This window comes from Cannabis sativa, chromosome 1 (assembly GCF_029168945.1).
Source record: "Cannabis sativa cultivar Pink pepper isolate KNU-18-1 chromosome 1, ASM2916894v1, whole genome shotgun sequence".
In the NCBI taxonomy this organism is placed as follows: domain Eukaryota; kingdom Viridiplantae; phylum Streptophyta; class Magnoliopsida; order Rosales; family Cannabaceae; genus Cannabis; species Cannabis sativa.
Genome location: NC_083601.1, coordinates 14,440,836 through 14,452,763, shown reverse-complemented (window position 1 = coordinate 14,452,763; position 11,928 = coordinate 14,440,836). Strand labels below are relative to the sequence as shown.

General features: G+C 40.8%; 1 protein-coding gene and 1 non-coding gene across 2 annotated transcripts; both read left to right on the top strand.

The window, feature by feature from the left end:
- Positions 1-765: 765 nt before the first annotated feature.
- LOC133033765 (small nucleolar RNA R71) lies at positions 766-872 on the top strand. The gene has a single exon (XR_009685831.1). It is a non-coding gene; the product is annotated as a small nucleolar RNA R71 (small nucleolar RNA).
- A 3,307-nt stretch (positions 873-4,179) lies between these two features.
- LOC115713355 (uncharacterized) lies at positions 4,180-7,035 on the top strand. Its single transcript, XM_061116619.1, has 7 exons — positions 4,180-4,775; positions 4,817-4,922; positions 5,020-5,307; positions 5,391-5,719; positions 5,799-5,975; positions 6,077-6,187; positions 6,275-7,035. Exons 1-7 carry the CDS (start codon positions 4,180-4,182, stop codon positions 6,546-6,548), a joined length of 1,881 nt encoding a protein of 626 aa, XP_060972602.1. The 3' UTR covers positions 6,549-7,035.
- Positions 7,036-11,928: the final 4,893 nt, after the last annotated feature.

Below are 11,928 nucleotides of genomic sequence, written 5' to 3'. Positions count from 1 at the left end.
TGTGGTGCAGGACTATCAGTAGCCTTCTTTTCTATTGATGTTGGAGTTGGTGCTGATTGATCTTTAACTTCTTCATTCAATGGTTGTACCACATCAGGCCCATCATAATTCTTTCCACTCCTCAAGGAAATTGCTTTACATTGCTCTTTTCCTTTTGCCTCACTAGTGCTAGGTGAATTTCCTTGAGCTTGTTTTGCCACTTGAGTAGCCAATTGTTCCATTTGAGTTTCTAGAGTTTTAATAGAGGCTCTAGTTTCCATCACGAATTGGAGCAATAAATCAGCTTGGATATTGGAGCCTCCACTAGGACTTTGTTGTTGGTTTTGTTGGGGCTGATTTCTCTGCTGGTAGAACCCCTGTTGGTTGTGCCCATAATTATTATTTTGGGAGTAGTTCCCAATGGCTTTTGCTTGATCCATTGGCAAATTATCCACATCTGCCTGACACTCTGAAAAGTGATGGTTGCCTCCACATATCTCACAAATAACTTGGGCTTGTTTAGCTTGCCCTGCAATCAGCTTTGTCAAGGCCTCAACCTGAGCTGTCAACTTTGTGATGGCATCAACCTCTAGCACACCAGCTACTTTCTTAGTTTGACTCCTTTCAGTTGGCCACTGCTGATTGTTTAGAGCCATCTCCTCCAATAGATCGTAAGCCTCATTAGCACTCTTTCTCATAAAAGCTCCACCAGCTGCTGCATCTATCAGAGTTCTAGTGTTACCAACCAACCCGTTGTAGAAATTGTGAACCAGCATCCACTTCTCTATGCCATGATGAGGGCATTTTCTGATTAGATCTTTAAACCTCTCCCAAGCCTCATGGAGAGATTCATTATCTTGCTGACAGAAGTTGTTGATTTCACCTCGCAACTTGGCTGACTTTGCTGGAGGAAAGAACTTTGACAAAAATTTCGTGGCTAAGTCATTCCAAGTGGCAATAGAGTTGGGTGGCAGGGAATTCAACCAGCTCTTGGCTCGTTCTCTGAGTGAGAATGGAAACAGTCTCAGACGAATGGCATCATCACTAACTCCATTGACTTTAAAAGTCTCACACAGTTCCATGAAGTTCGAGAGATGCAGATTAGGATCTTCTGAAGAGAGCCCACCAAACTGGACTGAAGACTGCACCATCTGGAGTATGGCAGGTTTGATCTCAAAGTTATTCGCATCCACTGCCGGTGGCCTGATACATGACTGCACTCCAGTAAGAGTAGGGAGAATGTAATCTCTCAAGCTACGGCCATTAGCTTGATCTTCAACGACACCACCATTATTACCGTTATTTGGAGCATTCACATTAACATTAGCAGCCATGATTTCTGATGTTTCAGCAGTTGCTGAAACTCTTTCTTGCCTCTTCTTCTTTCTGTTTCTCCTACAAGTCTTCTCAATTTCAGGATCAACTGATACTATGACTGCTTGTCCTTCACGGCGCATACACTTAGAATTCCTGAAATAGATAGAAACAATCTTGCAAGAACAGATTAGCAATTAGCAAGGAAAAAAAAATAAACCAAAGTAGAAGTTAGTATAATTTTATGTAATATCAATCTTTATACAATTCCCCGGCAACTGCGCCAAAAACTTGTTGCTATAATTTATAAACACTACGCAAGTGTACGTATCGTTTCAAGTAGTAAAACTCACGAGGAGTGAGGTCGAACCACAGGGAATTGGATTAATTACTACTAAACTATACTTATAATTCTATTTGGCAAATCAAAAGTATTTATGATTTAAAAAGAATGAAAGTAATTCAGAAAACTTAAATAACACAATTAAAAGTTGAGCAAGATGAGATAACAGGGAGGAGACTCCTGTTGTTGTTTACCTAAATCGTTAATGCCTAATTGCTATCCTATTCTTGAAGTGAATGACAGATTATAAAGTAACCTAGCTCTTTTCAGATCTTCTAGGTTCTAAATCACATATTATCTAATTAATTCCTTAATTAAACTAACATGAAATCAGCATTAGGTAATAATCTGCTTGTCACATAAGTCATGTGAATACTCTCGTTTCACATAGAACATCGATTATCCAATTTTAGCATTCTCAATTCTCACTTTTCAGATTTCGAATTGAGATCATAAAGCATGCACAAGGTGATCAATCTTAAACATGAAATTAAGAACAAATTAAGATAATTTCACAAACAAGAATGGAGGAATGGTAATTAAACATTAACTAGGCAAAACATTAAACAACAATCATCATCCTCCCTAAATGGGAAATTTAGTTCAGAAATAAATCCATAACCATTCCTATAGCAATATTCAACATAAATAAATTAAGAGGAATAAAGAAAAGAACTGTTGGTGGATGAATTCTGGATCTTCACTTCAATCTCTGTGCTCTTCCTGCCGCTCTCAGCTGTATTTTAGGGTTTCTGATCGCTCTCCCCGACTTCCAATCGCAGTTTTCTATTTATAACTAAAATTTAGGGTTCGATGGGCGAAAAATGCCCCTGGTCCGTACGGGATCTCGCCGCGGCCAAGCTTCCTCTCACCGCGGCAAGATAATGGCAAAATAGGGTGCTCTCTGTATCTCTTAAATGGCCGCGGCGAGACTCCCCCTCGTCGCGGCGACTGTAGCCTTGTAAAACTTCGAAATCTAGCCGCGACCAAGTTGTGTTTAGCCGCGGCCAGATATGCACAATTACTCAAAAATTGTGTTTTCTTCGGCTCAGCACGTCTTTTATCGAATTTCTGCACCCGAGACCTCTTTTATTCCAAAGAACCTGAAAACATAGAAAACAAGCGTAATTCCGTCCCAACACAGCGAAAAATGCACATAAATTAGATCCAAAACATAGGCTAAAAATAGCCTAACATCTTGTCTTTTTATATGGTTCTTTATTCTTGTCTTTTGACATGGTTTTTTTAGTCTTTTTCTTTTAGTTTTTCTGGTTCGAGTCTTGTCTTTTGCACTACTACAAATATTCGTTTTCGCGACGGTTTTAAAAACGAATTTTTTTTGGGACCGTCGCTAAAAAAATTAAGTAACTGTTCAAAACCGTCGGGAAAAATAAGCATTCCCGACGGTTTTGAACAGTAGCAACAATAATAGGCGACGGTTATTATTAAAATAATTAATATACGAAAAAAAAAAATAATGGGGTATACCCGACGGTTTAAAACCGTCGGGTATAGTATAGCCGACGGTTTAAAACTGTCGGCTATACTATACCCGACGGTTTTAAACCGTCGGGTATGCCCCATTATTTTTTTTTTTTAATTTTAATACATATTAATATTTTCCCCCCAATTTTTCAGCCAAATATACAAACCCTAAAAACCCATTTTCTTTTCTCCTCTTCTCACTGCTCTCGTTCTCTCTTCTTCTCGGCAAAGAGTAGAACGAAACCAAGCTTCAAATCTACTTGCTCCAGATTTACACTCCTCCGCCATTAACACAAGGTATTAATATAGATTTACTCATCTGCCATTTTTCTTTCTCTCTCTATAAATGTGCGAATATTTTATAGGGTTAGCATTTAGTTTGGATTGTTTGATTTGGGAAAATAGTATTGTTTATTAATTTTTGAGAAAAGATCAATTAATTAAGCGAGGGAATCTTTTTTGACCAATCTTTGATGAATCTACAAAAGTTTGGCTTTGGATTATAGCTATATAATTAATTGATTGCACCTTTGAATTAATATATGTGATATAGTACTTTCTTTTAGTTGATTTCAAAAAAGTCAGAGTAAGACGGCCTAAGCAAGCTGTTGTCTCTCCTCGCCTTTTGTTCGCAACCTCGGACTCTCTGAATTTTTCTCAAGCTTGAAATTGAAAGAACACGCCAAGGTATGATTTGTTTCTACCCTTGCTCTTCATTCCGTTGAATTGTCGTACTTGTCGGGTTAATGTTATGTGAATGGCTTCATTTGCACGCCACCTGTTCGAAGAAATTCCTCATCAAATGTCTACGTGATTTCACTTTATGTGTAGCTCATTTATTGTATATTTTTAGCTGGGCTATGCTCCTTTTACCCTTTCTTTCAACTAGAATCAGAACACATACCAATTTTCTATAACATTGTAATATTGTATGTCATTTGTTTTTTTTTTTTTTTTGGATTTGACATGTTTTCTGGATTAAAGGTCATGCAATTCATTTCTATCCTTATCCATATTGAAAGAATAGTATTATGATGGCTCTACACAGTTTCAATACTATGGCTTTTGATTTATATACATTTGATGATTATGATGATGAAGAAGAAGAAAGGCTTTTTCATCACTTTGGTGGAGTTTTTCTTTACAATATTATTTTAGGTTCGGACCACAACATGACCACAAAATGCCTTTTTGAGAAAAGAATCAAAAGGGCTTTTCTATTTTCTTTCTCTTTTTTATTACGCAAGCAAGTGGCAGAGGGTCTTGTACAAGTGGATGGTAAAAGAGACGTGCTGACCATGGCGCTCGGGACAGATGAGCATGGTGGTCGGGTTCGAGCCATGGGTTTCGGCGTCACCCAAACCCAATATTTCAACACACCACGCCCTAAAAGGAAAAATGTCGATGGGTCGAACCAGGCATCATCTGAATTGGAGAGACGCGTGCGTGAGACAGAGGAACGCAACAGAAAGTTGGAGGATAAAGTGGATGAGCTCATTCGTTTTATTAGTTCCCAGCATAGCAGCGTTGCATCTGGTTCCGGTGTTGGAGGAGCATCAACTGAACCACCGAACGTTGACATTGCCTCCGAACCAGTAGCACGACCGTCGAGTGCTGCCAATGTCTACTCTGCACCAGATCCCATAGCACAACCGTCAGGTGATGCCAATATCTACTCTGCACCAGATCCCATAGCACAACCGTCGGCATCGCTAATGTCTACTCTCCATTACCCCCGCGTTTTCGAGAGGAAATTGCTCCAGCAGCAGCACCGCCACCTACTGGTGGTAGTTCGGAAGAGGTAATCTTAATGTTAGTTTACGAATTATTCAAATGCAAAATTATAAATATGGTCAACTTACAAATTGAGTTGTTGCTTGTTTGTTTTGGATTTATAGACCTTACCATGTTGGATGCACTGTCTGTTGGAGCCTAGTGGGATGGTACTGAAGGTTGCTTCAGGCCACATTGTGAAGGAGAAATATTTGAAAGATGGAAAGTTTTCCATTAACATGGAAGAATACCTACACAAAGATTATCGTCGGGTATATATCGAAGAAGCCAATATGGAGAATGCACTGCTCCCGTGTCCCTTAGTCGACGATTCATTGATGACAGTAGGTCAAGCTGTAAATGGTCATGTGGCATGGCCAAAAGACTATCTTACACCTGTTGGGAAATATTTGGTATGTTTCAATTTGTTTACTTAACTTATTGTGTTTATTAGTTAATGGCATTGCTAACTTATTGTTTTTTTTCATATATATAGACACAACCACCCACCAAGAAACTTCAGAAGCAACCCGTGAAGAAAAGCTCTGAAGATTTACTCGGTCCTCCAACACAGCCTCTAAAACACCCTGGGAGGCCGAGTAAGGCAAAAGTTAATGCAAAGTATGCCCAACCACGCCAAACTTCTTCCATTATTGCATTTTGGAACTTCGTCAAAAGGTGGCCCAAGTCATCCATGCTCCAATTCCAAGTCCAGAATGAGCTATTTGGGGTCGCAGATGACTCTATTTGGCTTGCTAAGAGTGACATTCAAGAATTGTGCACCATGCAATACTTGGGAGCCCAACAAATAGGAGTTTGGTGCAAGTATGATTTATAACTCTTAATAATAAACTCGCTAATGTTCATTTGACAGCAACAATTATTAATTATGACATTTTATCAGGTACCTTAAAGAAAGACTGTTGGACATGGGTGGGTTGAATCGAGTCTATGAATTTTTGAATCCGGGTGCGATTGCCACCGATGCAGGGGATGAGAGTAATCGTTGCCAAGCACTAGTCGCTCGAATGACTAGGATGACTAATTCAGAGAAATGGCTTATTGCCCCATATAATAATAGGTATATGTAGATGTAAACTAAATAATTTCGCTATTTTTAACTCTTCATAAAATTTATTATTATGTATATGTTAACAGTTTTACACTTATTTGTCCGAGCAGGAAGATGTTTCACTGGATGCTTGTGGTCATCCAGCCAAGTACGCAGACGGTGGCGTACTTGGATTCAGGCAACGACAACATCCCAGATGATTTGAACTTTATTATATCCACGTAAGTTCTATATCAAACATCCCAATATGTTAGCGTGTTCTTTATTTATAAATTTATATATGCTAATTAAATTTACTTTTTGTGTAGATCGTTCACAATGTATAACCGAATGGTACGACGACCTGATCGACCTACCCAGTGGATGACTCCTATTTGTCCTCAACAACCCGATGACAAACAGTGTGGATACTACGTCATGAAATTCATTGAAAGTTTCATGGTCGTAGAAGATCCAATACAATTGTTGACCCGACAAGATAGGTTCTCCACTCCGTACACTAATGATGAGATAAATATTATGCGTGATCGGTGGATTCATTATGTGAAAGCGGAAGCGGAGCGACAACAGCTACCGTGTTAGACAGTGTGTATACATATACATATTTAGATGATATTAATTAGCGTTAGTTCAATTATTGTGACTATACAAAATTTTAAATATATTTAGACGTTAGTTTAATTGTTGTCACTATGCAGATTTTTACAAAATTTAAAAATTAATGCAGGGAAAAAAATTGCAGAAAATTTGTTTTTTTTTTCCTATTTTTCAAATGTACCGACCGAAAAAAACCGTCGCTAAAAAAATTCAAAAACGACACCAACATATAAGGCACGGTTGAAAACCATCGCCTATAACTGGGTATAGGCGACGGTTTAGAACCGTGCCTAATACTATAGGCGACGGTTTAAAACCGTCGCCTATAGTATTAGGCACGGTTTAAAACCGTCGCCTATACCCAGTTATAGGCGACGGTTTTAAACCGTCGGGAATCCCAGATTAGCGACGGTTTTAAACCGTCGCCTATTTTGCCCAATTTACGACGGCCGAATAGGCGACGGTTATAGAAACCGACGACAATACTTTAAACGACTGTTTAAAAGCGTCGGGAAAACCCATTTTTGTAGTAGTGTTGGCATGGGTTGTGTAACTTAGAATCATCATGGTGCTATAGTAGAAGCATTCAAGAAGGGGAAAATTGGATGTGTTCAACCCGAAATTGCTGAGATAATATGCATTAAAGAAGCATTGAGTTCGATTGCAACTCATTCGTGGGATAGAGTCATGTTGGAAACATATAGCTTGGTGTGTGTCCAAGCGATTCAGAATGGTATTTTATGCCTTCACAATTTGTGTTTTGTAAAACGATCTGCAAATAAGTTGGCTCATTGTTTGGCAAGAGAGTCTTGTTTCTCTACAGCTCGTGTACTTCAGTTGAAGGACTGTTCCTCTGAAGTGCGTTCTATTATTTTGAACGAATTTATTAATTAATAGATCTTATAATTTTTATGCAAAAAAAACAAACAATGAAACAAATTTAACAAGCTGAATAGAAAAGGTGAGCACTTTTCTCTTATCTTTCTTCATATATATATATGGAACATTTCTCAATGGGTATTATCCATTAATGGTTACTAAACAATTTAACTATAAATATTAATTTTTAAAATATTAAATTATTATATTTTGATTCAATGACGAATAATAAAAGAGAAATTTATATTTTTATACTTAATTTAGCTATTTAATTAAAAAAAATAAAAAAAATATCACTTTTTACATTATATCAAAAATATGTTTGTATACAAAATACTTAAGCCAAATTCAACTTTCTTTAGTCGAAAAACTTTTTTTCTTAATTTTTTTTTTCAGCTGATGGAACAATCTCAACTCATATAATATAAAAATGAGAAATTTTTTTAATTAGATTAAAAAACTAAGCATAAAAACTCAATTTTTCATAATATTACCATGAATGGGCAATACCCATTAAGAGTGTACCCATATATATATAATTTTTGGAGGAATATATGTTTATTACATCTTACATATTGTGAATGTTATTTTTTTTATATATATATATATAAATATATATAATTATTAATTATAGCATTGAGATTCACAATACTGTCTGTTGACCAAGATTTTCGGTAACCAATAAAATATTATAAGATTAGAGAACTGTAAGAAATTAAGAGAAGGATTTTTACGTGGTTGGGGCGTTAATGAGCCTTAGTCCACGAGTCTGTGTATTTATGAATGTATTAAATACAGAGAATATTCTTGGTGAGTATTTACTCTTCTTGCACTTATGCAACCCAAGATTTTTCGACCCCATTTAATGAGCTTTGAGGGGGTATTTATAGTGTTTTTGGTGGGGTAATTCCCAGGATTATTGTACATGTGTATCTGTAAAATCCATAAAGATGGGTATTCCCAATGAATATACCATGAGTAATGCACGGTCAAATCCTTAGGTGATGTAGGGCTTTTATGTGGAATGTCCTTATTGTCTTTTGACTGGTGTGACTCTTCACAGTGTAGCCGTCAATAGACTTAAATGATCATTACTTCGCAGCTGCAGATTGGGGGTTGTGCCATCAGACTTTATTGCGTGTAGCAGTCCCAACACGTTTCCTCCCATGCGGCATTAAATGCAAATTGACTGCTCAGGGGAAGCCTGACACCTCGCGGAGATGCTTTAATATTACTTGGGCTTCCGGGAGCATATGGGGCTCCGCATGCCTTCTCCGGGAGGCATGTTTCGGATGCTGCCTTATTTCACAAAGACTTAGCAAATAATTCAAGCATTAAGATGTTTTGATCCACGTGTCCCTGTCCGGTTGGTCCACGTATATTGGGCAAAATCAGGGGCAACATTTACCCCCCAAGCCTTGTTTATTTGAAAAAGAAAACAAGGCTTGTTCAAGTGCCTCCGGTTGACTCCTCGGTTTCTTGGCACAAGCTTTGAGCGCGTGAAGGTGCATTTAATGATCGCTATTAATGCAGCGATTCGCTTTTTGCAGACGTTGATTCGTTTCATGCCCATTGATTGATACGGCACATTAATGGTGTCAGACGGATACTCAAACATTTCCACCACCTTAATTACGAACCAATCCAACCGTTGATTCTTGGGAATTCGAATCGTGCGCCTCCCCAGCCGTTCGATTGGTAGGTGATAGCGCCTGTTCCTCATGCACTTTGGCCTATAAAAGCCACCACCTTTCCTTCATTTGGTTACTTTCCATTTCTTGCCAACTTTGTTCGAGTTTTCCAGAGAAAAAAAATCCTCAGACCAAGAAAAAACCTTTGAACACTTTACAAATTTCCCTGCTAACCTTCATTCACCACTGTCAGTCTATATTTCTTTGTTCGACCAACATAAAATCCCCAGTTCTAACACTTCATTGTAAGTATCTCGCATCCCTCACTTTATTGTTTGTGTTTATGGCATGCTTTACTATCTGTTTGTTTTTCTGGGTGTGGTATTTGGAGTTTCTGGAATGTATTCTTTTGAGTTTTTTACGTAATAGGTCTAGATTTACCTTCTCTGGGTTAGGGTTACTCTTGTCACGCACTGTTGTTACATTTTGTAAGGGACCATACACTCTTCGTGTGATGGCCTTCAAGGGCACAGAGAAGATTTCGTTTCTCTCGATTTTCTGTCCTTCTTTCTTTTTCTTTCATGCGCGATGTCACCATCTGTGAGATCTTTGCACCCGACTTTTGTCCAGGAAATCCTTCTAAGGCTTTCTTGTTGACAGATGTCCGGAGGGGGCCTCCTTCCAGCGGTTAGGGGACCCCCATTCCCTTTTTTGATTTAGGGTTTGGTATGAGGCCTAATTGCTGGAATTTTAACTCTTTTTTCAGAATCAAAAATGTCTGCATCTGGCTCAAAATCTTCCAAGAAGGGGTGTAAGCGTCTGGCTACCCTAGAGGACCTCATGATGGGTCCCGTTGCCCAGGAGGTGTATAAACCTCGGGCTACGGGATGGGAGGAGGCCGAGCTTCACTCCACTCTAACTTGCCCTCACTAGCTGGAGAACATCGTGGAGGTGGCTGGAATTAAGCCCTCGACATTCGGGACGTATCACCGGCCGCTCCGAGATGCAGAGACGCCCAACCACAACTACGGCGGCTTCGGGGCTTGGAGCCAGACGCACCTGATGTCCGGGGCCATGCTTCCTCTTCAAGACTATTTTATTAATTTTCTCGTATTTGTCGGCCTTGCGCCATACCAATTGATTCCCCAAGCTTACCGCCTACTTTCAGGCTTGTTTATTTTTTACTCCGCCCGGGGATGGGCCTCTCCCAGTCTGGCGGAGATTTTATATTTTTATGAACTTGTTTCCGTCCCCAAAAAGGGGGACAAACTTAAAGACGGTTTTATGGTTTCCGGGCCCACCCTTCAAATGATGGGGTGGTCCCTTACAATCGGCAAACTCATGTCAAGGAGTATCGCCATCGCTTTTTCTTCTCCTCCGGGTTCCGAGCTGTGGAGTACCCGGAGCTTCTCACGGAGTGGGTCAGGATTCCCCCATATGAGCGGACCGCGCCTACTCAGATTTTCCTTCAGCGGGCCCAGGTCTTTGCGACTTACGACCGGGCGGATCTCGACGTCGGGGGCTTAGTCACGACGGAGAACTGCCGGAAGGCAAAGTTGATCCTGCCGCACCAATCAGTGGAGGACACTAACCTTTCTAAGGTTATCTGTCCGAATGTGAGGGTGCCTGCCGCGGAGAAGACCTTCGGGATGAGCTTATTGCCATCGCGGAGAAGAAGTACCAGGAGTATCTCTACCGGAAGGCCCAGGAGAAGGCTTATTCCAAGGCCTAGGCGGCTTCCGGGAGGCCCCTTTGCGTTGGGAGCCCGGTCGAGAGGAGAAGCCAGGCGATTGCTGGGAGGTCCCTTCACATTGGGAGCCCGGCTGAGAGGAGGGCTCCCAGGCCAAAGCCTTCAGTTCAGGTGCCGGACACAGGGGCTCCCGATGCCAGTACTTCCAGCTTCGGTAAGTCTCCTTTAGCAGTACATTACGTTCCTTCTGCTAGCGAATATGCCAGCCTTAGGCCTGTAGGGTTCGATGAACGTCTCCTTAGGTTTAGGATGCCCTCGACCCGGTGGGGAGACCATATGAAGGATTATTATTTTTCCAACTTAGGAGATTTCCTAGGTCGGTCCCGGATGGGTTCTGGACCTCTGGAACCCTTTCCCTTGGACCCTTCGGTCTATATTTCTTCCAGCTGGTTCCGGCCCTCGGACAGCTATCTCGGGGATGATGCAGCCAGCGTTAAGATTCAGAACTTTGCTATGGACGAATTAGAGAGTCAGGGTAGGACTAGCTTGATTGCTTTATTTGAGTGTTTACTGCTTTCACAGATTCTGACACTTGCCTCTTTTCTTTTGTTGTAGCAGGTAATTCCATGGATGCCATTTTGGCCGCCCTTGCCGGAGCTCACACTCCTGACGCTCCACTTCCTTTAACTTCTTCCCAAGTGGCCACTCCCTTGAAAGCTTCTTCCAGTGCCCCTCCAGACACTATTGACTTAGTGGATGGGGAGGAGGCGCTTCCGGAGGAAGCTAAAGAAGGTCAAGAAGAGCAATGGGCTCTTCCTGAGGAAGTTGAAGAAAGTGAAGAAGAGCAAGAAGTTGCTCTGATTCGCAAGTGAAAGGGCAAGATGGTAGCCGAGGAGGTGCCCAAACGGCAGCGGAGGGCAGACACTCCGGCCCCTGGCCCTGATTCCGGGATCCCTCCGAGGCGGAGGAATATACAGTGCGTCCCAACATAGTGCTAACTCCGGTTCCTGGAGATGAAGCGAGGCAGGAGCTCCGGATAGCCAAACACAACTACGCCATGGACGAGTACTCCCGGGGGCACGCCGATGTGGAGGCTTTGAGGAGGATTTTGCGAGTTGAAATGCAAAACACTCTTAACGATCAGAACTACCAGAATTTGTGGGAT